Source organism: Sturnira hondurensis, unplaced genomic scaffold, assembly GCF_014824575.4.
Source record: "Sturnira hondurensis isolate 20B ecotype Veracruz unplaced genomic scaffold, ASM1482457v3 Scaffold0005329, whole genome shotgun sequence".
NCBI lineage: Eukaryota > Metazoa > Chordata > Mammalia > Chiroptera > Phyllostomidae > Sturnira > Sturnira hondurensis.
In genome coordinates this window covers 2,961,201-2,987,240 of record NW_028077960.1, presented here as the reverse complement: position 1 = coordinate 2,987,240, position 26,040 = coordinate 2,961,201, and the positions used below count along the sequence as shown (strand labels likewise).

Below are 26,040 nucleotides of genomic sequence, written 5' to 3'. Positions count from 1 at the left end.
GGCCAGGACCCCAGGCCTGCAGTCTCAGGAGGGGCTGGCAGGGATGCAGACCTGGCTCTGGGAGCCTGAGCAGAGGCCCAAGCTATGTCCAGAGCAGTTTATTCAAACAGAGACTAACAGGAAACTTGGCTTCTCTGACTCATTCTGATTCAACCTTATTAAGAAAAAAGAAAGAGGAGCAGGAGCCAGCATAGGGTAGGGTTTCATGCCAAGAGCTGGCTCAGAGTTAGAGGCCTGCTGAGCACAATGGCCCATGCCCGCCTCTCTTCACTGCTGGAAAGTCCTGAGGCAGCCCTGCCGCCTGCCTGGCTTGAGAAGTGGGGTTCAGCCTTCTCCACTTGAGGCCAGTGAGACTCCCCTACCTCCTTCCATTCTTCCTCTTCCCCTCCTGCCTGGGGTGCCCTGAGGCCTGTTTCCACTTCACCTCCTCTCCTGGAGCTGCTGCCCATCTGGCAGGAGGGCCCTAACAGACCCCAGGGATTCCAAGCAGCTGAGGCCAGCACTGCAGGGGGCAGAGAGTGAAGGGGGGGGCGGGGTGGTGCTGCTTAACCCTCCAGGTCCCGGTAGTCCTCGGTAAACTGGCTTTGCATCTGGCTTGGTGTCCTGAGCCAAGCTCGTTGTTCCTTGCAGGAGTCCTGTCTAGAGCCTGAAACCAAATCCCACACTGGGGAGCTGAGGGACCAGTGTTGAATGTTGCTGGTTATGAGCATTTAAAGGGCAGATAGATACCCTGAGTCACCTGAACCAGCCTTTATCCTAAAGCACAGTGTGATAGATGAACAAATGCTGGTTGTGGGGGTGGACAGGGGGGGGCTCAGGCTCCCAAGGAATGTCCATTCTGGCTGTCTCCTCCCAAGGCGGACTCCAGGAGTTCCCAAAGTAGAAGAGCAATCCGCATGGGCCAGGTTAAAGGCAGGGTCTTCCTACCTGGTTTATAAGCACCAGAGGGGGATGTCTGCTCTCCAGTTCCCAGGGGAAAGGTTGGAAGGCAGAAGGCAGCCCAAGGGAGGCATTCAGAGTGTGATTTCTTGGACACCAAAGCATTCCAACAGGACTGGGTCCATGCTCCTGAATCCCCCATTCTTCTGTTGTACGTTATGGCACACAATGCTTTGAATGACCCCCATCCCCATTGCAGATAGCCCCGGGTTTCACTGTATCCACTCAGGATACTTCCAGGCTATGTTGACTCAAGAGATACAGCATAGAAACTACACATAACATATAGAACGTTGCTCTCTCTCATGATTTCACAAGTTCTATTCAAAAGAGTGGCATATGTCCAGGAGGGTAAGACCCAGAGGTATGCCAAGAGACAGAAAGCTGAAGCTCCAGCCCCAGTGTACTCAGGACAAGGAAGTGAGGTGCACCTGGGGTCAGAATCAGAGGGTGGTTTAGCTGGGGTTCAGAATCTACCCAAGAAAGCCCATGAACAAGGAAGGAGTCTCTTGGCACTGGCTTTGGGGAGTGGGAGCCTGGGGAATCCTGGTGAGAGGCTGGAGTAGCCAGGAGTCAGGGGCTCATTCAAGCCCTCACAAGAAGCAGTAATAGACCAGGGGTCTGTGTCCAAAGCAGAGAAAAATGGCCAAAATGCTGCTGACCCTCCAGCCCTTTCCTGCCTGCCTGAGCCCCACTTACCAGGCCTGAGTCCCCAGAGGCCCTCCCCTATCCAGGTTTCATTCCCTTCCTCAGAGGCAGGTCTGTGGCTTGGCTGGGAGCTCCAGGGACTGAAGGAGCAGAGCAGCTGTGGGACAGGCCACATAGCTAAAACCCGGCGGGCCATAGGGCCCTGCGGAGGAGACCCCAGCAGGCAGACCAGGCTGCCCAAAACCTCCTAATACTCCCAGCCTGTTGCTTATTCATTCAGAGTGGGAAAGCGCCAGCCCCCGAGGCCAGCCAGTGCAGGACTGCCCATCTAAGGCCCCCAGGCGGTCCTGCCCAGCGACCTGCAGAGAGTCTCGTGCAGCCCTGGGCACCACCCCAGCCCTGCCCTGACCTCTTGGCCTCGAAATGTTGTCATCGGAGGAGCCGTCCCGCTCGGACCAAGGCCAGGATGGACAAAGCTAGAGCTGAGGCAGGCAAGGAGCCATCCTGTCCTCGAGGCCGTGGGAAGAGAAGCACGCACAGGGGGCCACTCCTGAGAGCCTCTCGGTCCCCCAGGCCTCTGCAGAGGGGGCCACCATGGCTCTGGCCCGAGCCGGCTGGCAGGTGTGGGCCCTGGTGTGGGGCGTCTGCCTCTGCGTCCTGGTGCACGGGCAACAGGCCCAGCCAGGGCAGGGCCCGGACCCGGGACGCTGGCGGCAGCTGATCCAGTGGGAGAACAACGGGCAGCTCTACAGCCTGCTCAACTCGGGCTCCGAGTACCTGCCCGCCGGGACTCAGCGGGGCGAGGGTAGCTCCCGGGTGCTGTTGGCAGGCGCCCCCCAGACCCCGCAGCGGCGAAGCCAAGGAGGCCTCCGGCGGCGGCAGGCCCCGTCCCTGCCCCTGCCCGGGCGCGTGGGCTCGGACACTGTGCGCGGCCAAGCGCGGCACCCCTTCGGCTTCGGCCAGGTGCCCGACAACTGGCGAGAGGTGGCCGTCGGGGACAGCACAGGCATGGCCCGGGCTCGCACCTCGGTGTCCCATCAAGGGAGCTCCTCCTCGGTCTCGGCCTCAGCCTTCGCCACCACCTACCGCCAGCAGCCCTCCTTCCCGCAGCAGTTCCCCTACCCGCAGGCGCCCTTCGTCAGCCAGTACGAGAGCTACGACCCCGCGGCGCGGACCTACGACCAGGGCTACGTGTACTACCGCGCCGCGGGAGGCGGCGTGGGCGCCGGGGCGGCGGCCGTGGCCTCCGCCGGGGTCCTCTACCCATTCCAGCCGCGGGCGCGCTACGAGGAGTACGGCGGTGGCGGCGGCGGCGGCGGCGAGGAGCAGCCGGAGTACTCGCCGCAGGGCTTCTACCCGGCCCCGGAGAGGCCCTACGCGCCGCCGCCGCCGCCCGCCGACGGCCTGGACCGCCGCTACTCGCACAGCCTGTACCACGAGGGCGCCACGGGCTCCGAGCAGGCCCACCCCGACCCCGGCCCGGGACCCGACGCAGCGCAGGCCACCGGGGGCGCTTACGGGGGCGACCCCCGCCTCGGCTGGTACCCGCCCTACGCCAACGTCCCTCCCGAGGCCTACGTCCCGCCGAGGGCCGTGGAGCCGCAGCCCCCGTTCCGCGTGCTGGAGCCGCCCTACCTGCCGGTGCGCAGCTCGGACGCGCCCCCGCCCGTGGCGGAGCGCAGCAGTGCGCAGCAGGGCCGCCTCAGCGTGGGAAGCGTGTACCGGCCCACCCAGAACGGCCGCGGTGAGTACGGTCCCCACGCCCAGTGCTTTGTCCTCCAGGCCCCTGGTGAACCTCTCCGCGCGCCTAGACCCTCCTCTGTGTTTTACCAAAGGCCCTCCCTGAATTAAGTAAGGACCCCAACCCCCAACTCCGAATCGCCAGCCCCAGTGCATCCCACCTCCCAGCTCCCGCTTCCATGCATCATCGGTGCCAGCATTTGGCCAGGCAGGCCTGGGCTCTGACCCAGACTTGAGGGGCAGGAGGTGGGGGGACTGGCCAGGCTTTGGGAGGAGGCACCTCCCAGACCTGGCTTGGGTCATGTGAGGACAAAGGGAAGAGGCCCTTCTCCCTGCCTCTTCCTCCTTCCCATCAGGGCATGTCCTCCCTCCTTGGAGATGCGCCTGTGCCAGCCTCACAGGGTGAAGCAGGGAACGAGAGTCAGAAAGGCCTGAGGGATGCCTTTCTGGAGGTGTGGCAAGTTCCCAGTCCCTGGGAGCTTGGCCCAGTGACTGGAGGTTAGAGGAGAAGCTCTTGCCCCAGGCAGGAATCCAAACCAGATGACAAAAATTCCCTTGGGGACACTAGGGGAGCAGAAAATGTCAGGGGCCGCCAAAAACTCAGTAATTGAGATAAATGATAATTTCATGCATTTTTAGATCTAAATAATGCAAAAAAAATTCCGTGATGAACAAAATACCCCAATTTTAAATAGAATCAGAAATGGTACCAAGCCAAGCCGTGTTGGAGCCTAAGGCAAACAGAAAAATCAGCAATCCTGATGCAGTCTTTATTTGAAATCTTGATTTTTTTTCATCACAGGTGTTTTTTAGTATGGATTTTGAATTTTAAAAATATTGCATCAAATATTACTTATCTTGGTTACTGAGTCTTTTGGTGCCCCATTAAATTTTGCACACGAGGCCAGTGCCCCACTCACTCCGCTCAGCTAGCTCATCGCAGTCCTGGCCCTGGGAGAGAGTCTTAGGAGGCCTCCGTGGTTGGACCTCTCTCTGGCTTTTTGGGGTGGCGGGTGAAGATATGACCTGGGAAGGCCCAAACCATCTGCACACAAGGACACAGTGCAGGGGGCGGCCTTTCATTTTCACCTGGGCAATTCCACCTGTGCTGTTAGCAGGTGGGCTACTGTGCCGAGGACCCACTAGTGGTCTGGCCGGGCTGGCCGGATGTTGGTCCCATCCTCTGCTGTCTTAGAATTCTCCTTCCTGCTTCTGTGTATGCAAGTTCCAATCCGCTTTGGTCAAGGATTTCCATTCAATCCTCAACGCCTATGTGGTCCACTCCTACCCTACCTCTGTCAGGCTGTCATCAGTGCCTGTCTCCACACCTAGGTGGATTATCTGCTCCACACCGAGGTGGGTGTGCCAGGATCCCCAGGTGAGGGCTGAGGTCTTTGGGCCCAGGGACTCAGGTACTGCACCCCCAGCCTTCACTGCTTCTGTCAGCATAGGGACTGCTGCCTTGTCTGCAGCCATATTAACCTTGGGCAAGAGGCTGCTGCTGAGGCAGGGGTTGGGGAGTGGGGTGGGTAGCAGTGCTCCTCTCTCCCTAGGGGCTGCTGGAACCCGAGGCTAGGGGAGAGGAGTGTCCCCCTGCTACCGCCCACTCCCTCCCATCCAAGGCATGGCAGTCGAGTTGGGTGCTGATTCCCAGCTGATTCACGGGCTGAGACTGGACTGCGATAGAGGGCCGTCTGTGATGTGATGGAGCGTGCACCCTCCTGGTCCTCACTGGGACTTGCAGCACCTGAGCATCAGCTACTCCTAACGCTCCTTAGAGGAGAAGATGTTTTGTCCATAAGGTGCTAAGCTTTTGTGGTGGTTTTTCTTAGAAGGCAAGACCACAGAGTGGGGCTCAGCCAAAAGCGTCCTACCTCTGGGCAGAGGAGAAAACCAAGACCTCAAATTCCGTAGGACCACTGGCAGAGCTGGGCCTGGGACTGGATGTCTGTACTCCAAGCCAGTGGGTCTTCTAGGACCCCTTTTTGGCCTATCAGTTCTTAAGGTTCCAAAGGGGACCTGCCAAGGCAAGGCCGTGTCTAGAATAGAGGTGCTTGCTGCTTAGCAGGGTCTCTAGCCTTTGCCCCTGAGCCACACAGTTCATCTGGATTAAAGACATTTCTCCACTGAAGGTAGTATGCCAGGGCCAGGCAGAGTGTGCTGGCACGCACCAAATTTTGGCCATGCCCTGGGAAGTACAGCAAAGAGGGCGCCTCAGTGCTGTGATTGGGCCAGCACAGGGGGATGGGCTGGGGGAGGTCAGAGGACAAGTGTCCCCAGTCGGGGGCTAGGGACTCAGGGAGGACTTCCTTGAAGAGGAGGTGCCTAAGCATTGCTGCAAGGGATGGCCATCAGCACCCTTCCCTGGTCATGGAGGGGACAGTATGTGGGTTGGGACTGTGGGGAGATCAGGCTACAGAGAGGGGGCACTACCTTCTCTCCTATCATTGGTCCTTTTCCCTACCCTGCTAGTCCTGGACCATGGAAAAATCCCGGTTCAAGGAAGGCCAAGTCTTGTCCTTTAGCTCAGACCCCCAGGCTTGGTGTGGGAGTCCAGGGCAGATTCTCTGAAGCTGACCTCATTCTGCCTGGCCACACACCCAGGGGTCTGAGGCTGGGCGTTGGCAGCCGGAGTGTGTGGGCGTGGATGTATCCCCACAACACTAAACACATGTGCGCACCACCCTCGTCCCTCCGTGCCTGTGTGGTTTCCAAGCGCCTGTGAAGAACCCAGTTTCTTCCTGTGGTGCCTCAACCTTCTTCCTCCCACCCTGGGTGGAGGGTGCCCAAGGGCCTCCAACTCTGAAACATGTAATTGGAGAAAAGAGTAGGAAACAGAGGCTCAGGGAGGGTAACATACTTTTCCTGGCTCTCTGCACGTTCGTTCAGAGGCCTAGAGGGTAGCCACTTGCTTCCCAGGCCAGGCTGTGTCTCCTTCACTGTGTCTCTCCCTCTGCCACAACCAGGCCCCTCTGTCCCAGCCTCTTTGCCCCTATGCCTGCCTCCCCGCAGCCCCAGGCTCTCTGAACTGGTGGTCTTCGTGCTGGCCCCAGAGGACTACAGCTCTTCTCCCAGAGCTCCCCCCCACACCAGTCCTGGCCTGATTCATAGTCTCTGGCAACACTGTGAAAGTAACACGGCACAGGCTGCCCTGGACGTCCTCCCAGGACATCTCTCGAGGCTTCACCAGCCTGGCCTGGCGTGGGTCCTCTAGCTCTGTCCTCACACAGCCAGTCAGAGGCTAGGAGGGAGCTGTGGCTCCTTGACCCCTGCCTCTCCCTCACCAGTCCATCCCACACGTGGATCAGATAAACCCTTGAGGTGTTGACCGTGTTACTCCCCTGTGGGAGAAGGCCCTATGGCTCCCAAAGCCACCCTCAGGACAAAATCTAATGCCTTGCCAATGCTCCAGAACCTTCAGGTACCTTTCATCTCTCCTATCCCATCCCCTCCCCTCCCCTCCTCCTCCTCCTCCTTCTCTCAGGCCTCTGCATCTCCCATGGGTATTGTGCTGCAGCTAGGCCCAGAGGTTTCCCCTCCCTGCACACGTAAGTGTTCCTGGGGGCTCACCTCTCTATCCCATGCCTTGCACCCAAGAGGCCAAATAGGGTCCCTTAGCCCTGAGAGCAGCCTTGGCTCCCTGACCACAGAAGCAGTCGCCCCCAGCCAGCATCCAGAGGTGGAGTCCCAAGGTGGAGATGATGCTGACAACTTGGCCATTTGCTGAAGAACAGCTACTGAGCCTAGTGGTTTAAATGTGTGATTTTATTCACCCTCGCAGCCTCCCAGAGAGGTGGAGGTTGTGGTCCTCTGGTACAGATGAGAAAACTGGGACTCGGGGAGGTCCCACAGCCAGGTGCAGCTGAGCCAGAGTTCAGACTGAGCTCAGATGACCCAGGAGGACAAACACCCCACCTGCAAACCATGTGGGCGGTACGAGAACTGGGGACTCCTCCACCCACCTCCCCTCCCTGGGCCTCAGTCCCCAAGCTGCAGCAGGAGAGGAGATGTTTACAGCAGCATCCATTGGCACTGGGCACATCAACCCCCTTAACTCCTGCAGCAGTAATGAGCCAGGCACTGTCACTCGTCCCATGTCATAGGTAAGGTGGCGGGTTCACTTGCTGATTTGCCGCATGGCCTCTTAGCATTGAAACCAGGATTAGAGTCTGTATGACTTCCCCATCCTGAGTTCTTGATATCGTACATTATTATTTTTTAAATTTTTATGTGTTCTTGCTTACCTGCACACTTTATTTATTCCCTCATTTAGTTGGTCATTCAGCAGATGCGTGATTGTCAGCTCTGTTGCAGGCACTGGTTGTAGCGGGGTGAGATGAGACAGGAGCGGGCCAGGCGTCGGAGGTGCCGAGTCCCTCGCAGTGCATTGTTAGGGCCTTGCCGTTGCCCGGCCCCCAGACCGCTGCTTAACAAGCACTCATCTAGTGCTTCCTCGGTGTCAGGCCCTGGTCTGGGAGCTTGACAGTTACAGTCACTTAATCCTAATCATGAGAACCCAAGGTACTACTATTATCCACATTCCGCAGATGAGGGAACCGGGGCCCAAGATCATGTAACTGGCAACTGGTAGAGCCAGAATCACAGCTCAGGACCCTCCCCTCCTTCCTGGAGTTGTCTGGGCGCTCCCAGACAGCAATGGGGTCTTCAGGCCAAGGTAGCTGTCGTGAACTGTCCCATGTGAGCTGTGGAGATAGGGACCTGGGCCCTCTTCCTCATTCTCTATTTGGCTGTCAGATGCCACCAGTGCGGGGACAGGAAAGCAGTGTCCTGACAGCTTCCTCACAGTCAGGCTTCCTGGCTCCTTCCTCCCATCCAGTTGCAGGGTCACATGGTCTCTCCCCTCGTCCCAAGCTGGACCGCCCCTGCCAGAAAAGACAGCTCCTATTTTAAATAATGATAATAATAATAATAGCTGATATTTATTGAACACTGATCACACACCAGACATTATGCCAAGTATTTTCTTTTTATTTTCTCATTTAATTCCCCCAGCAATCTTGTGAGGCAGATAGTATTATCACCCCCATTTTACAGACCAGAAAACTGAGGCTAGGGACGTTCAGTAACTCATCCAGGCTGATTCTCCACCCCACTGGACTGCCCCTCAGGGAAGGGTGTGTCTCCATGGTCATTGTTTCCCTCAGGTGTAGATCCTCTGGAAAACCAACACTTGGGTTTTTGCCTTGAACCTGAATGCACCACAGAGCTTTTGGGCCGTGGTGGTGGAGCAAGGTTCAGAGTCATTTGGGCCTCCTGGCATCCTGCTGCTGCCACACTCGACCTGAGAGTTCTGGCCTTTTGTCCCTCCCTCCCTCTCTCTTAACCCAAGGGGTCCCTATCTCAGCGTCCTCTCAGCTCTGAAAGGGCACCCCCCCCCAACAGTCCCAGCTCAAGTCCACCCACTCCTATCCACGCCTAGAGCACACGGGAAGCTCTTCAGGGCAGTGGCTGGAGCGGCAGGAGGAGAAGAGAGGGAAGCGCGGGAGACTCGTGGTCTGCCCAGGCAGCCCACACCTGTTTCCAGCCCCTGTAGGCATTCCCGGGGGGNCGCGCGGGGGGGGGGGGGGGGGGGGGTGCTGGAAGGAGAGCCTGGGGCTTATCTCCGCTCCTGCCCTGACCTGGAGGGAGGCAGGAAGCTGGACCCAGAGGGCCTTTTTTTCTGGATTCAGGATTACAGGGCCGGGGTTCCTCTACCTCTTACTGATGGGCACTCAAATCAGGCATTCCAGTCTCACCGGGAAATGGGTGCTGCTGGTGTCGGAACACCAGAGCAGGAAGGGACTCAGGTGCGGAAGGTGCGGCTCGAGCGCACTGTGCCATCAAAGCCTCAGGAGACAACCCACCCTCCCTCCTGCCAGTGAGACAACTGGCACCACATCCTGTTTCAAAAGAAAGGATTTTGGAGTCAGTCCCAGCCTCTGCTTGGTGATGAAATCTGTGCTCACACAGACGGATGCCACCAGACCCTTTTGGGGGTACAGGCATTTGTTCACATGCTTGTCCCGGGTGTACAGGTACCAGGTCCTGGGCTGAGTGCAGGGAAGTCCAGGGTGCCCATCCCTGTCCTCACCAACGTCTCAGCCCCAGCAGCAAGACACCAGGTACACAGGATGCAGTGGCCCAAGCCCACCTCCATCTGGCGTATCTCTAGTTCCCAGACCTTCCGTGCACTGAGTCCTGAGCCCACAGCTGGGAAGCAGGCAAAGCAGAGCCCCATCGACCCCCAGTGGCTCTTGTCTGGTTGATCATTTTATGAGGACATTCAGCTATGCAATAATAACATTATTGAGTGCCTTACTATGTTCTCAACAGTGGTCTAGAGGTGGGTATTTGTTAGAGAAAGGAAAGAGACACCATTTTTGCTCTTGTGGATCTTAGAGTTTATGCAAAAATATAATAAAGAGGTAATAATAGAAGGTGACAAGTGCTGTGGGAAAAAACACAGATAAGTAAGGGAGGTCCGGAGCATGGGGGGACAGGTTGCAAATGTGGTCAAGGTGGGTCTCCTGAAGGCAACATTTGAGCAGAGACATGGAGGGGGATGAGCAAGCTATGCAGCTGTCTTTGGGAAAGCATTCCAGATGGAGGAAACAGCCAGTGGAAACCCCTGTGGCAGGAATTCCCTGGGGTTTTCATGTGTGGGTAAGTACAGACCATAATGGGAGTGGGGATATAATAGGAGAGAGGTCAGAGAGGTAACAGGCTCAGACCACGGAGGGCCTCGCAGGCCATTGTTAGAACTTCGGCTTTTCTCCTCCATGCATCATGGAGCTACTGCAGGGTTTGACAATGAAGCAGGCCCTGACGGCCATGCTGGTGGACAGTGAGGAGGTGGGCAGGAGATTGAGAGGAGGCTGGTACAGAGATCCAGGCAGAGATGACGGCAGCTGGGCAAGGTGGCAGCAACCTGGTGGTAGGAGGTCAGATTCAGGATGTGTGTTGGAGGTAGAGTTGAAGGGGTTTCCTCGTGGACTACAGATGCAGATGTAAGAGAAAGAGAGGTCAGGCATGACACAAAGTTTTATGGCCTGTGCAGCCGGAAGGATGAAGTTGTTACGAGCTGAGATGGAAAGGCTGTGGGCTGAATGGATTTTGTAAGAAAGGAAAAAGGCTCAAGTCCCTGTGGCCCTGGCTGGTGTGGCTCAGTAGGCTGAGTGCCAGCCTGCGAACCAAAGGGTCCCTGGTTTGATTCCTAGTCGGGGCACGTGCCTGTGCCTGGGTTGCTGTGGGCCACGTCCCAAATAGGGGGCATGCAAGAGGCAACAACACACGGATGTTCTCTCTGTCTCTTTCTCCCTCCCTTCCCCTCTCTAAAAATAAACAAATAAAATCTTAAAATATTCAGGTCACCCTGAAGGATCCCAGGGGCAGGGAGAGAACTCAGGGGCCTGAAGCATTCTGGGGGTGGGGTGGGGGACACTGAGCAGGGCCTGCAAAGGTGGGAGGGCAGCAGGGTACACAAGGAAGAGGCAGAAGGCTTGCTAGAAGGGTGCGTAGTTGACCTCCCCAAAGCTTAGCCTTCTCCCAGCTCGCTCTCCATCTGCCGTAGGTCCTCAGCAGTTTGCTCAATTGAACAAACACTCACAGATCCTGTTTTCTGAGTTGGGCCCTGCCACACAGAGGAGTGAGGCTGTCCCCGCTGCTGGGCTGTGTCTCCCACTCAGGTGGAGGCAGCAGACATGAGCTGGAAGAGGAGCACAGGGTGGTGGCAGCGGGGTGGTCCTAACTGACAAGGAAGGCTTTGGCCTGCAGACTCTGTACCCCAGTGAGGGCAGAGCTGACCTCTGTGTGTGTGTGTGTGTGTGTGTGTGTGTGTGTGTGTAGTAGGGAATTTTAAGACAAGGGCACCACAGGGTCAGGAGCTAGGGCAGAAAAGGTCAGGTATGCTAAGGAGCTGTGTATATTGATCCTTAAGGTTAAGAGATCTGGAAAGTCAGGTTATAGCCAGAGGCCACAGAGGCCCTCGCTGCTACCCTGGGAAGCCTGGGCCTGGTTCTGTAGGCAGTAGGGAACCACTATAGGCTCTGGGTCTGACATCATGGCTATCACATCTTTGCTTGGGCTGTGGTACCCCATTCATGGTAGGGCACCGTGGACCTCCCAGCCACCTTGCCTGGTATGGCACTGTCAGGCGGTGCTGACAATTTTATGTTCTTTTTTTAAAAAAGATTTTATTTGGGGTGGGCAGGTGGTAAAAATAAAACATTAAAAAAGATTTTATTTATTTACTTCCAGAGACAGGGGAAGAGAGGGAGAAAGAGAAGGAGAGCAACATCAATGTACAAGAGGTATATGGATCTGTTGCCTCTCATTCACCCCCATCTGGGGACCTGGCCTGCATCCCAGGCATGTGCACTGACTGGGAGTCAAACCTGCGACCACTCGGTTTGCAGGCCACCACTCATTCCACTGAGCCACACCAGCCAGGGCGAATGTTCTGATTATGAGATGATAATTTCCTAGGGCACAGAGCTGCCAGCTCCTGCCCTGGAAGCCCTCTCATCTCATCTTTATTCAAGGCTGTTCTCTGCGAGTGGTCTGCTTTCCTGCCTGGGGCTCCTCTGGAGTCTGGCTGCACACGTGTTTCACAGCCCACTGCCCACTTCCTGCTGGAGTTGTTTATCCTCCAGCCAGAGCTCAGGAGATTAGGACTCTTTTGCCTTCTCCTCTCCTTCATCTGCTGCTTGTGAGAGGAGGGCTGGAGAGGAAAGATTTCCAAGGAGACGAGGTTTATAGAACCCACAGAAAAGGAGAAGCCAACAGGGAAACAGGTGAGGTGTGGGCAAGCAGCAGGAATGTAACCACAGGCCCTCAGCACTGGGCAGCCTCCAGGAACCACTGAGCAGGAGGGAACAGGTCTCCTCCGAAGCAGGAAGAATTTAGGTCAGACGTGGGAGAATTTCCTGGCTGCTGAAGGCTTGTCTGTAGAGGTTGTGAGAGGTCTTGGGCTCTTGCCCAAGGCTGGGGAATAGCTCCTGAAAAGTATTTTAATCTCCAAGTGTTTATGGAGCCATCAAATTACGCTCAAAGACCAGTTAGTCCAATCTCCCCATTGTCCACATGAAATGGAAAGGGACCTGGACAATGGAGGAGCAAGGCAGGCTGGTCCTGAGCATAAATGAAGGGGCCCTGGATCCTCCACAGAGGAGGTTCCAGGGGTAGGGCCAGAATGCGAAATTCTGTGTTTTCACTGCCATGGAGGGTCTGCCGGGGCCCTCTGTGGCTGAAGAGCTTCCTAGACTAGCAGCTGCTTGTGGAATGGCCTTGGGACCCAATTCAGTTATACCCAGCCCCTGCCTAGCCAAGTAGCCTGGCTGTGGCCACCCCAGGGGCCGTTGCTGCCCTTTGACTCAATGTTCTCCACCTGGCACAGGCTCTAAGCAGTCTGAATCCTGAAGTGCCAACCTATGGTCAGCATGGAGGGGTGCCCACAGGGGGACAGCTCAGGGCTCCAGGCCACGAGTGGAATACCGGACAATTAGATCTGGAGAAATTGAGGCCATCGGGCCTGGAGAGGGTCAGGGTCACACAGAAGGTCTGTGACATAGGGTAAAAAGCCAGGATTTTGCCTGCCTCCTGGGAGCAGAAGACCAGATGCTGATGGTTACCAGGGCCTCTCTGGGTGGCCTGAGCGAGGCTATCCTCTGGGTGATTAGCTGCACCCCTGGGCTCTGTCCCAGGAGACCATTTAGATTAGCCATGGTGGGAGGCGGGGGTGCACACTGTGGAGTCCCATTTAACAATGACAAGCAATGAACTAGGTGGATCTTAAGAAGTTTACATTGACTGAAAACTCAAGAATCAGAATGAAACAAGACAATATTATTTCTATACTTTAAGAATACATGAGCATTGCAGATTTTCTGTACAGAGACACGAATGTTCAAATGAAAGAGAAATCTGCATTCACGCTGCCTGTCACTACTGGGACCAATAACTGGAGACGAGGATGGAGCCTGTGGGTGCTTTATTCGGATGCCAGTGATCCGAGAAAGCGGGTGATGTGCCCTCAAAAACGCTCTTAACATTACATCTCAAGCCAACCTTTTTACTAGGAGAAGAAAGGGCAGGTAAGGGGTTTGGAAAAAAGATTAATTGGCTAAGAGGTGCAGCCCCAGCCACAGAGATTCTTCTGGTACTTCTTTACCTGTTGATCCATGATTCTTTATCTGTCTCATGTCCCCCTCCCTGGAACACAGTGGCTCCGGGTACCATCTTCATGAGCTTGCAGACTTTTGGGGGCACAAGGTTGAATTGCTTGTTGACCTCCTGGAACGACGGCCTTCCACCTGCATTAATCACTTAAGCCTATCAACTGTAACTAAAGCTAAAACCTTTAACTCTTGAGTCCCCCTATCGCAGGATATAGCTAAGGGTCAGGGGTGAAAATGAAGGTTAAAAAATTGTATCACAAGAGAGGGGCCTTGCATAGACCCATGATAATGGTTTGTGTGCTCTGAAATGAAAATTATGATTAATTCCATTCTGCATTTCTAAAAATGGGAGTCTCCAGGAAAAGTTCTCATTGGAACCCACTTAATAGAATCTTCAGTGCCATGTGCAAGGGCTGGGTGACTCCCTATTTTCTAAATAAGAGATCTCAGTCCCTCTTCAAAGTTATATCCCCATGACTTATGGTTATCTCCACCTTCTGACTAAGCATTGCCCTCTCCAGAGTTGTTCTTTAAAATGCACACTTTTTAAAAAAAATTTTTAGAGAGGGAGGAAAGGAGGGTGAAAGAGAGGGAGAGAAACATCAATTGGTGGCCTCTGATTCACGCCCCACCTGGGGACCAAATCCACAACCCAGGCATGTCCCCTGACGGGGAATTGAACCAGTGACCTTTAGCTTTGCAGCATGACACCCAACCCACTGAGCCACACCAGTCAGGGCTAAAATGCACACTTCTTGGCATCAGGTGGGGGTTGAATACACGATCTGGTTGGAACTGCAATTCACCCAACATTGGCCAGCTGCTTGGAGGGCCTGGTTGTATCCTAGAAGCCAGAGAGCACAGACCGGTACCCTACCTACACATCCACAAGGCCCTGCTCAAGCTTTCCTGCATCCCCCTTCCACTATCCCACAGTTCGCCCTCTTGCCCAAGCCCCTGTGAAGGGGCTGAGAGCCCAAGCCTGCAGATCCTGGCTGCTGCAGCAGCGCCTTCAGAAGAGCAGGCCAGATAAAGAGGCATTGTTCCCTCCTGAAAAAACATACCAGCAGAGGGTGGAGGGCCTGCAGCTCCCAGACACCTCAGCAGGGGGCCCTCCCTGGCTGGGGCAGGGTATGGGGAGGCAGGGATCCTTAGCCTAAAGGCTGCTCTTTTTTCCTGGCAGCTTCCCCCAGGGCAATGAAGGGGAGAAAGGATGGAGCATGTGGGGGTGCCAGTTAGGGGAGCCGAAGAACCCAGTGATGGCCAGAGGTATGGGACAAAAAGAAGACAGGATAAAGGTGGGGTTGGTGATTCCTTGTAAGTTCTAGAAAAGGCAGAACTAACATAATGAAAAAGCAGGTCAGTGATGACCGGGGTGGGGAGGGGCCAGAAGGAACTTCCTGGACGACGGCCGCAGTCTGTGGACTGGTGGTGGCCGCAGCTGTGTGAGGTACACGTTCATCAAGATTTACCCATTATACACGTAAAATCTGTGCATTCGACTGTGTAGGTTAAATTTTAAAAAGTGTTCACTTTTAGAGAATGGAATGAACAGAGGAATTCTGGGAGGGGTTCAGGATCTGGGACCTCCCCCCTGGAGCTGTCCCAGCTCGCTGTGCAACTATGGGTAGATTCATTGCCTTCTCTGAGCCTCACCTCCCTCTGGCGCTTCCCAGTGTTGAGGAGCATGCTCTGCGGGAACAGTAAGCACAGTCAGCCCCCATAACTGGACACGGGGAGTGCACAGACCCCAGGCACTGACGGGGGGACTGGAGCATCTGCAGATGTTGGTGTCCTTGGGGGTGCAGTCCTGGAACAAGACCTCCTTGGATACTGAGGGACGACTGTATTAAGCTGCAAATCATTAAAGAAGCTTACTGACAGAGGTGACCCCCCGCCACCCCCCACCCCCGCAACATCAGGGTGGGGGTGGGTCTTCTATGCTAATGGAAGGCTTCCTGGAGCAGGGGCACCCACCTGAACCTGAGAGCACTCAACAGTAAGAGGAAGAAAACCCTGTCCCAGCCAGGGCCCAGACTGTGACCGGCAGTCAGAGGGGCCCGCCCACGAGTGGTGCACCACAGATCTGCTCTGCCCCCAGGCCCTGAAGGTTATTTTTAAAAGCCAACCACACTCAGTTACAATAACAAAGGATTGATTATGTCAAAGGAACTCCTTTTAAGGTGGTTTGTTTGTTCAAGGTACCCGGCTTCAGTTGATAATCTGGGGGCGGACAGCAGTGGCGAGGTTCGAGGTTCGAGGTTGGGGGTTCGGAGCTGTTGATAGGTGTCAGACCTCAGTGTGTGGCCAGGGTCAGGGCTCCTGGGAGGACCAGGATCAGGACTGCCTCAGAGGTCAGGAGTGGCACGAACCTGCCCTGGCCCCAAATAGCCCTGGCCTCTTATTCAGCTGGCTCTTCTAACTTCCCGGCACAGCTAACCCCTGGAATGGCCTGGAGAGGAGGGGTCGGGCCAGGAAAGCGTGTGGAGCCATCTGTGCAGTGTTTATTGGAACTGGGCTTCTGGTGCCAAATTCTGGGTCTCGTGAGGCCTCAAGTCCAGCGGACCCACCCCCACACCTTGCTTACAGATCGAGGGGAAGGGCACGATTCCTGTCTTCCCACCTGCCCCCACCCAGCTTTTAGGAACCAGTGAGTACCAGTGGGGCACCAAGGTGGCCCCAGCTCAGAGGACCTGAGGACCACTCAGGAAATGACTGCAGGCATTCCTGGGGGCTTGAGTAATGGGACATAGGCTGGCCAAGACGGCCCCTCAGCCAGGAGCCACCTCATCCTCACCCACCCTGTGCTCCACATTTTCTCTTCATTCCAAGTAGGTGAGGTAACACTGGCCGCCTGGACCCAGTCCCCACTTGAGGCCGGGGCCCCAGGGTGAGCAGAGGGATGGCAGGCAGGCAGATACGTGCCATCTGTGAAAGCCTTAGAAGCCACAATCCTCCTCCTGTACCTCATTTTAAGGACCTAAAAGCTGAAAAGAGGGTTTGGCAGCAAGAGGAGGGAGCTGGAAGCTTGTCCACATGACTCAAGTCCCCTACCTTGCCTGTTCCCTGAGAGCAGAGGGCTTGAAGCTAGGAGGAACTCACAGCCTCATTTCATGCTGAAAGCCTGAAGGATGAAATGGAAAGCCTGGAAGTCCCTGAAGCCTGAGAGGGGAGGGGCATAGAGGCCTGGGCTCACTCCCTGGGTAGGCTCACTCAGAGGCTGGGCAGGAGCCCGGGGCTCTGGGGCCCCTTGCCTACCTGCCACTCCACCCTGTGCCCCACCGCTCCCACACTCCCAGCAGCAAGATCGTTGCTTCTTTATTTCATACAGATGGGGTTTGGACACCTGAGTTTGGTTTTTGCTAATTCCTAATACAGTTCAATGGGAATACTGTGTTCTTGGGGAGGAGTGAGGAGGAAGCAAGGCAGGATGGACAGGCCCCGGCTCTAGCGTATCCTGGGAACAAGTGATCACTGGGGCTGGAGCAGATTCCATACTTCCCCTGGGCCCTGCAGGGGAGGGAGCCAGGCTCCCTCAGGTTAGAGGCCAGAGGCTGCATGTGGAGAGCAGGAGGCAGACGGCAGGAAGAAAGGAGCTGTGCTGGGGGCCCAGGCTGAGAATCCTGCCCCCGTCAGCAGCCTGCCCTGGGGACGTTTTCCTTCTAGCCCACTCTTCCTGCCCACCCTCACGTCTGCCAGCCAACATTCGCCCAGATCTTCCCACAAGCCTGCTGGGACCCACTTGGGGCCAGAAGCTAACGGATGTCTCGGTGGTTTATAAGGAATGCTGGGTACGAGGAGCACAGGATGTCTGGAGGCTGATGCAGGGGCCTGGGGAACAAGGACGTGAAAGAAAGGGTCTCTGTCAGATTACTTGGTTCATTCAGTCTTACCTCCAGGCCCTTGTTCATGCTGTTTCCCTACCAAGAAAACCCTTCCCTCTCCTCTGGATCTGCCCATTCCGCCCGTCTCCCAGCTCTTACTCATTTCCTAGTTCAGTGAAGAGGTCTCAGCACTTCCACAGCACGGACCTCCAGAGGTGCGCTCCTGCTCCCTAACCTCCCTGACCTCGCACCTAAACCTAGGGAGGCAGACATCCCATACATAGCTCAGGCTGGGAGGCCTCCTGGAGGAGGTGACAGCCTGTGTAGAGGAAGAAAAATGGCTAAGGGTGTTTAGAGCTGGCTGTTCTCTGGGCAGTAACCACGGCCAGCCTGACTCTCCTCAATGCTGTGCTCTTCCTCCCACCTCCCTTTCTCCTACTGCCCGCTCCCAGGTCTCCCTGACTTGGTCCCAGACCCCAACTATGTGCAAGCGTCCACCTATGTCCAGAGAGCCCACCTGTATTCCCTGCGCTGTGCAGCAGAGGAGAAGTGCCTGGCAAGGTAAGGAGCTGGGGCATGAAGCCTGGAGCACTGGGAGGGTCCCTAGGAGTCATCCAGAGCCCACCTGCCTGCCAGCCAGGCTGCCAGGCTGCCTGCAAGCCACATGGCCCTGGCCGAGCGTCTGAGCCTCTTAGGACCTCATCCGCCATCTCTGAGCCTTGCCCGCCCCAAGGGAGTTGGGACACGTAAGGAACAAGCTGTTACCAGCATTTCTGAAAACTTCACTCCATAAGGAAGTTTACTTTTACTGGGGCGTTTCATCTTCACGTCAGCCCTGAAGGTGTGTGTTGCCTACTCAGGAACCTGAGGTGCGAGGACAGGAACTAAAACATTTCTGCTGTCAGCCACCTTAGAGAAGGTTCCTCACGGGGGGTGCGGCTCCCCAGCTCCTGTGAGGAAAGACCCGGGGAAGTCCTCAGGGAGACTCAAGACAGAGATCCAGAGTGCAGGGCCGTCTCCGCAGAGGACAGGTGTGGCTGTGGCTGGCCCAGGCTGTTTGGGTCACAGCACGGATAGGGGGCACAGGTGGCAAAGAGGCCTCTGTTACGTGTGGCCCCAGAGAGGGGAAAGAGACCAATGTATGTGACCCCAAAGGTGAGCACGGCCAACTCTCCGTCGTTCCTGGGTGATCCTGCCTCCCGCAGGGCTGGCTTGACTTTATTAACAGCGAATGTTCTCTTCCAATGTGCATGCTTTGGGGACATCTCCCTGTGATAAAGAACTAGTTAAGGATTACATTGACCTACTTCTTTAGTTGACATTTCTCTTATGCTGGAAGCACCCTGTTTTCTTAATTACTTGCCTTTTTGACATTTGGACTCTTTATTTACCTTTATTTTTTAGTATCTGGGAAGCCCTCCGGAATCTAAACATTTTCTCACTTGTGGAACTTCTAGTCCACTAACCCCCAGAGCAGCTGACCACCCTGTGATCTCCTTGCACCAAGACAGGGGGCTTTGACCAGGGTGCAGCTCAACTTACTGGTTCCTTCATCAAGAAAATCCGGCTTCAAAAAAGGATCAGTTAAAGTAACACTGTGACTACTAATGCGGTTGATTTAGATGCTGGGCCAGTTCCATATCTCTTTACAGACTGGCAGCAAACAGTGTGTGAACGGACAGTAGTCCCGGGCCCACAGGCTGAGTGCCACTCGGTCGGCCTGCCCACTCAGGTCTGGTCTCGTCTCCTGGGAGACGTCCCACTCAGGACGCCGTGAAAACGCTCCTGCTATGATCCCCCCAACTGTGGGGAACTCACAGCCTCCATGGCAGTCCAGGATGGCTGAGTTGTGAGGAGTTTGAGTCCAAACCCTGCTATCACTCCATCTTCCTGAAGCATCCCACATTAGTTAGCCCCGAGCTCCTGGATGGGCTGGGGAGGAGGCAACTGGGCCCTGTCCTGGGGGCGCTGTCCTTGTCTAGCTGGAGAGACGTGCCCCAAGGACAGACCAGGAAACAGGGAGCGGGAGGAGAACTAGCAGGAGCAATTTGTAGGCTGGAGCTGTTTGAAGTCAGAGAGGAAGGGGTCGGTAAGGACAGAGGTGTCAGAGGAGGCTGGAGGTGGAGAATAGCCCTGGAAAACCCTGCAAAACTGAAGCCCTGGAGCTCAGGGCCCTCAGAGATGATCGAAGTGTGAGCCGCAGGCTGGTGCCAGAGCGCAGACGGCCAGCGAGACCCAGACAAGGGGAGGGACTTGCTCCAAGTCTCACCACGAGTTTGTGGCCAGGCTGGGCCTAGACCCTAGACCTTGACTGATGGTTTCCCACGGTGTGCTGAGCCGAACAGAAGGGCAGCATTGAACTCAACAGGGGGAAGGAGGGTGTTTGTTCCAACCCAGACACAGATGGATTCCAAGCTTCCCCCAGCCAAGGGCTTTATGTCCTGGCAAAGAGGAATCTGTACTGCCTGTTGTCCAGACATCCTCTCAGAGAGAGCTAATTCCCACAAATGGCCACCTTCTGCCTTTGGCCTTAGGACCCAGACCTTCATAAGTGCCAGGGAAGTCCCCCTGAGGCCAGCCAGGACAGCCCATTTCAGCTGAGAATTGGGGATCAGTAAGTGAACTGTGAGCAAGCAGCTCACACCAGACCCGTTCTTTCTGAACGGAAAAGGGCGGGCCTCTGGCCCCGAAGCTGCAGGATCAGGGGAGGTGGCCTAGTGACCTGGACCTAGCTTAGGGAGTGTGTGGAATCACTGTTAGAGCTCACAAGCTGTCAAGATTTCTCTAAGCGGGGCAGTCAGAGTAGACTTCCTGAGGGAGGGGACCTGAGTTGGCCCAGGAGGCTGAGTGAGTTCTAGGTCAAGCAAACAGCATGGGCAAAAGTCTAGGTTAGCAAAAGAATCAGTGTTTGAATCTGGGGCCTAGGGTATGTGGGGGAGCCGGAGACCACCAGGACCAGGGACGTGAAGGGGTTTTGATGCCAAAGAACCTGAGCTTGTTTCTTAGGCCACAGCCCGGACACGGCATACTTCAGCACCTGCCCAGGCTCTGTCTGAGGAGGGAGGACTTACCAGAATCTCCTGCATAGGCCCATTTTTTAAAGGACTTCTAAAGATTTTGATATGACCCCATCCCCAGAGGCTGTCCCCAGCTGAGTCACCTGTAGGCACCAGAGGGTCAGTGTCAGGCCAGATGCGCCAGCCTTATGGAGAGAGGGGGAGAGATCTGAGCCTTTGGCCCAGAGCAGGGAGTCGGATGCCGGGGTCCTCGGGGACAAGTTGGCCCATTCCGGATTTCCGTGTCAGAGTGCCCCGCCCCACTCCTGTCTTCCCACCCGCCCCTGCAGCACTGCCTACGCCCCTGAGGCCACCGACTACGACGTGCGGGTGCTGCTGCGCTTCCCCCAGCGCGTGAAGAACCAGGGCACAGCGGACTTCCTCCCCAACCGGCCACGGCACACCTGGGAGTGGCACAGCTGCCACCAGTGAGTGGGGCCAGTGGCCTCTCCCACCCTTACTCTGGGCTGGGGGACTTGTGCCCCAGTTCCCCTCCCCCACTAGTGCCCCTGGGGGAGCAGGTGCTGGTGGGAGGGCCCCGAGGTGTTTTCTGCCAAAGATTTGTCACTGAAGCAAGAGTTTCTCAAAGGAGCCTTAGTAAAAGCTGGGCTGCAAGAGGGGACATGAAAGATGCTGCCCTGTGGGAAACAGGGGACCCAGGAGCCCAGACTGTTCAGGAGGCTCTGTCACCTGGGCCCCTCTCAGAAGGGGGATGGGACGGGAAGCCCGGGATGGTGAGGCCTCCGTCTCTCTCCTCCTGCCCTCTTTCTCCAGACACTACCACAGCATGGACGAGTTCAGCCACTATGACCTGTTGGATGCGGCCACAGGCAAGAAGGTAGCCGAGGGCCACAAGGCCAGCTTCTGCCTGGAGGACAGCACCTGCGACTTTGGCAACCTCAAGCGCTACGCATGCACCTCTCACACACAGGTTGGGCTAGAGAGGCGGGGCGGGAGCAGGGGGGCAGGATGCAGCCCGACCTGGGAGCTGCAGTAGACAGCAACACATCCTGGGCTAAGGGCTGGTGCCATGGCCCCTGGCCACTCAGCTCAACCAGAATGGGGGTCTTCTTGCCACTCCTCAGGCCACCACAGAGCCCCTTGGGGACCCTCCCTCCACCAGGCCCCTTCCTGCCTCATTCCCAGGGTGCCTGCTCATGTCAGAAAGGGAACAATCCGGCAGAGCCAGGATGGCATGAGGTTCCACTTGCCTATCTGCCCAGATGCATCTTCCTGTCCTTCTGCGCAGAAATCACAGAGTGGCCATCTGTCCTCCATCCATTTCTCCCAGGCAGGCCCCTCCTTATTTGATCCCTCTAATCTGGTGATTATATCTGTCTGTCATCTCCTGGTCCATCCACCTCATGGGCTTAGGAAGGGGCAGATCCGCTTTGAACAGCTGCCCTAGACCAGGGTTGGGGCGAAGCAAAGAGGAAGGAGGGGCCCTGGCTGCTGGGTTGGCATGAGTGGCTCTGAGGAGTATGTGGCACCCCACCCTCTACTCTTGTCCCCGTTCTCAGGGCTTGAGCCCAGGCTGCTATGACACTTACAACGCAGACATCGACTGCCAGTGGATTGATATAACTGATGTACAGCCGGGCAACTACATCCTCAAGGTGGGCCTCCCGAACTGGGGCACCCCCTCTAGCCCGTTGCTCACCTCAGTGTCCCCACCTCTGAGACGTGCTTTAGCTTCTGGGCATGTTCCCTCTTCCCAGCAGCTGAGCAGAAGGAGCCTCTCGGGGCATCTTTCGGAGGTCTGCACTTCCTATCCAAAGGTCTTAGCCTCGGGCAGATAAGCCTCTTCCCACACAGACACCAAGGAACCTCAGGCCAGGTGTGGTGGTGGTAGAAGAAGGGATGGATCTGTCTTCCCTAAGTGACAGAGGACTTGGAGAGCCATGGGGTCCATCTCCCTGTCTGTGGGCAGGGAAGGCCATCTGGGTGAGGACACCACCCTCTGAGAGACACCTTCCATTCCTTACCGTGACCCCTACAAAGCTAGGGACTCCTGTGACCAAGTATCCCTTCCAGCCCGAGCCCCACCTCCCATGCATGCCCGCTCCAACACCCCTTCCATTGGCGGGGAGGGGCGAGCACAGAAGCACATTAAGGACACACAACGTAATGTGATGGGTGCTTGAACAGCCTGCGTGGGGACTAGTCATCGTGACCTCCCCCAGGGAGGCCAGATCGCAGCTCTTCCACACAGCGGCAGAGTGAGGGCCTCGATCATCGTGCCAGGCCCCTCGGACCCACTGCTCCCCAACGACGTTCAGAGGAGGAGCTGGGAAGATGGATTGGGAGGCGGCTTTCGCCTGCACGAAGCCATTGGCTGGGGCTGCCGAGTTTCAGAACATAGCAGCCCATCCCAAGCAGCTCTCAGCAGGCTCTGCAGGCCTCTCTCCGCCTTACCCAGGGGCCAGGGTTGTTAAGGGCATTCTGTCCTTCCGTCCTTCATCCACTCACTGAACATGTGCAAAGGCCCCTCTGAGTTCTGGGCACTGAGGATTCAAGCCACATAAGCAGTGTGCGGTTCCTGCCCTTAAGGAGTGTACAAGGATTTAAAAGTAACATCCTTCCATCTGATCTTAAATGTCCTGTTTTATTCGCTGAGGGTAGCCTACCCCAGTGAACGCCCCCACCCCCTGCCCCACCAAGGATCCAATACGTGAAAGGCTTCCTTGGGTCTGAGTGGCTCTTCTTCAGACAAAAAGCGTAGGTTGTGCTTGAGCCACCATCTCCGTGTGTCAGGCAGGGGTGCCACCTGGCGTCAGACCGGCCGTGCGCAGTTCATACGGATGGGCATGCGCAGAGAAAGGGTGTAAGCCTCAGAGTCAGGAGACCAGGTGTGGGATCTCGGCTGGGCCGCTCACTCCTGGCTGTGTTCCCTGAGATGTCGACTCAGCCTCTCCAACCCCAGATGCCCTGTGCTGCAGGGCCCACCCTGGCCTGGGCTCCGGCTCCTGGGATGCTTCCCCTCGTCCCCTAAGGGTGATCTGATGTATTCTTTGACTACAACTGTCTCTTTCCTCCCTCGGTCTGTGCATCTCCCCATGTCTCTCCATCGGTGTGTCTGTCTCCATGTCCCTTGGTCTCATGTGGTCTTTCTCCACCTCCCTGTCTTCCTGTCTCTCCCCTGCCTCTGTCTGTCTGCCTCTCCACCACCTTTCCTGGTGACCAAGTGAAGTGCAGCCTCCCGACCAGACCTCTCTTCCCTCTGTTCCCCCCGCAGGTGCATGTGAACCCTAAGTACATTGTTCTGGAGTCTGACTTCACCAACAATGTGGTGAGATGCAGCATCCACTATACAGGTCGCTATGTGTCTACAACAAACTGCAAAATTGTCCAGTAAGTTCTCACCTACCCCCTCCCTGCCCAGCCCCCTTCCTGCCTGGGAAGCCGGCTCACCACACGGAACACAAGACACCTGCACTTTGGGTCACCTTGACTTCCAAACACGGCTGCAGTCGGCCCAGCCCACAGGCTGAGCACAGGAGCCTGGCCCCTGCCTGCCCGACCCTGAGTGCCAGTGGTGGGGCTCAGGCCTCTGGGCTGTGGCTTCCTCAGGTTTCTCCAGTGGGAACCAGCAGGCAGCAGCATTGGTAGGCGGAGGCACACATTCTGTGACACTGAACTGCGCACTTCACTTTCCTCAACTAGGATATAGAAAACAGGTGTTTTTTATATCCCACATAGGCTTGCGAGGAGGGTTAAAAGGCCATATGTCTGCGTGTTCGAGAACCCTTCCCAGCAGCACTCAGGGAATGGTGTCTGTGATCACAGTGTCCTTACCAAGTACATTGGATTAGACAGTTACAGACTAGAAGCGATTCTAGTGGGAATGAGCCATCATCCGTCGGTGGGCCCCACTGCTGAGCTGGTAAACTCTGGGACCAGGGCTTTGGCACGGGGCTCCTGGGCCCGGTCCTCAGCTGCTGCTGCCCCAGGCCCGCTGCCCTCAGCCTCTCTCCTGATTCCCCACATCAGTACCTTGCCCAGGGACCTGCTGCTTACAGGTTCGCAAAGAAACCCCACCCCACTCTATGTGAATTTAAAATGTTCAATCAGGTCAAAACAACTCTTCCATTAAAAAGAGAGAGCGCACATTCCTAGAGCTTTAAAGTCCATCAGCTTGGGGGTAAATGGCAGAGATTCCAACGTCCAGAGGGGACTGTTTACCCAAAAGTGTGGAACTGATGCTTCCTGAATGTGGGAGGTGGAACCTGTAAGGGGCGGGGGGGTCCGGGGCGCTCATCGTGTGAGCAGGGTTGGAGCACAATGAGAGAAAGTGCTTTCACTCTTGGCTGCCACCGCTGGGTGGGCCGTTCACAACCCTCCGTGCACACACACACAGTCACACCATGCATATGAAGAATGAGAATAGCAACCTCTAGTTCTGTGCAGAGATCAAGTTTCTCGCAAGCAGAGTTAGATCGGAATTATCCAGCTCACAGAGTGCTTGAAACAGTTGAGTTATGCCCCGTCCTGGGCAACAGGCCTCTTCTGCAGGCCTGGATTTCCAGCACTTTCTCACTCCTCAGGGCTTGACTCAGACATGCAGATTCAGGGGTCACCTAAATGGTTGAGGTTTTCTGGGAAGCAGTTCTGAGAGGAGAGGAAGGAAGGGGGGAGGGGGGAGGAAAAAAGAGGCATTCAAGGAAAAAGGGTATGCAGTGGGGCGGGGAGCCTGCTTCCCCTTCTTGTCCTGCCTACTGTTGGGAAGAGTGGATTAAGACAGCCTCCCCTTCCCAGAGGCACCACGGCACTGCCCCGAAACAGGGCCGGCAGCCAGGCAGCCCTGACCCCGCGTGCCCACCTAGGGCTTCGGGCCCTGCCGGCTGGGGTCTCGAGAGAGCGCGTCTCTGCGACCCTGACCGCAGTCAGGCAGCTGGCCCAGTGCACAGGAAGCTGGAAGAAGCTTGCCCAGAAAGGCCACAGGATTGATGCCTGTGGGTTTCAATCTTGTTTCTGAAGAGGAAACAGCCCTTAAAAAAAAAGAAGTACTGAGTTAGAAAGTATTTCCAAACAGTAAGAGCTCTGCCCAGGAACAGTCTGGGCCAGGGCAGAGGGAGGGGGCGGGGCTTAGGGCATGCCCTGGGAGGGAGTCGGGAGTCCGTGCACGTCCTTTTCTTGGATGTGGGCTGAGGGTCCCCTCTCCCCCTGCGCAGATTACTGAGAGGAATGAAGCCGTGCCTGCCCGTCCAAGCAGGGCCTGGGCTGTGGAGGGAAGCCTGCAGCTGGGGAGGTGGTGCGGGCCTTGCTGATAGTGGAGTAAGGGGCCTTACTCAGAAGCCCGCATCTCTTTCTCTCCTTAGATCCTGATCTCCGAGAAGGTGGACAGATGGCCAATCTCCTGGCTTCCCCAAGCAGGTCCTGCTTCCCGGGCAGCCTCCCACCAGGAAAATCCTGGTGCAAAGGGTGCAAGCCCCCCACCCACAGGCAGGGGCAGCGGAACACAGGGGCATCCCTTCCTGCCGGCCTCAGGGAGTGAACTTGGACCAAAACCACAGGGATTCCGGTCGCCCGGCCCAGTTTCATTCTTAAGTTTTCTCTACAATGTTACTTTGTCAGTTGTTGGTTTTTATTTTTTATATTTTGACCATACCACAGAGCAAAATTGCCCAGACCTGGGCTGAATAAAACAAGGGTTTTCTA

General features: G+C 56.2%; 1 protein-coding gene across 1 annotated transcript; it reads left to right on the top strand.

Moving 5' to 3' along the window:
* Positions 1–1,846: 1,846 nt before the first annotated feature.
* LOXL1 (lysyl oxidase like 1) lies at positions 1,847–26,040 on the top strand. The gene is made up of 7 exons (XM_037047075.1): positions 1,847–3,331; positions 17,779–17,887; positions 20,673–20,810; positions 21,157–21,313; positions 21,903–21,998; positions 23,618–23,733; positions 25,701–26,040. The coding sequence occupies exons 1-7, from the start codon at positions 2,182–2,184 to the stop codon at positions 25,705–25,707; spliced, it is 1,773 nt and encodes a 590-aa protein (XP_036902970.1). The 5' UTR covers positions 1,847–2,181; the 3' UTR covers positions 25,708–26,040.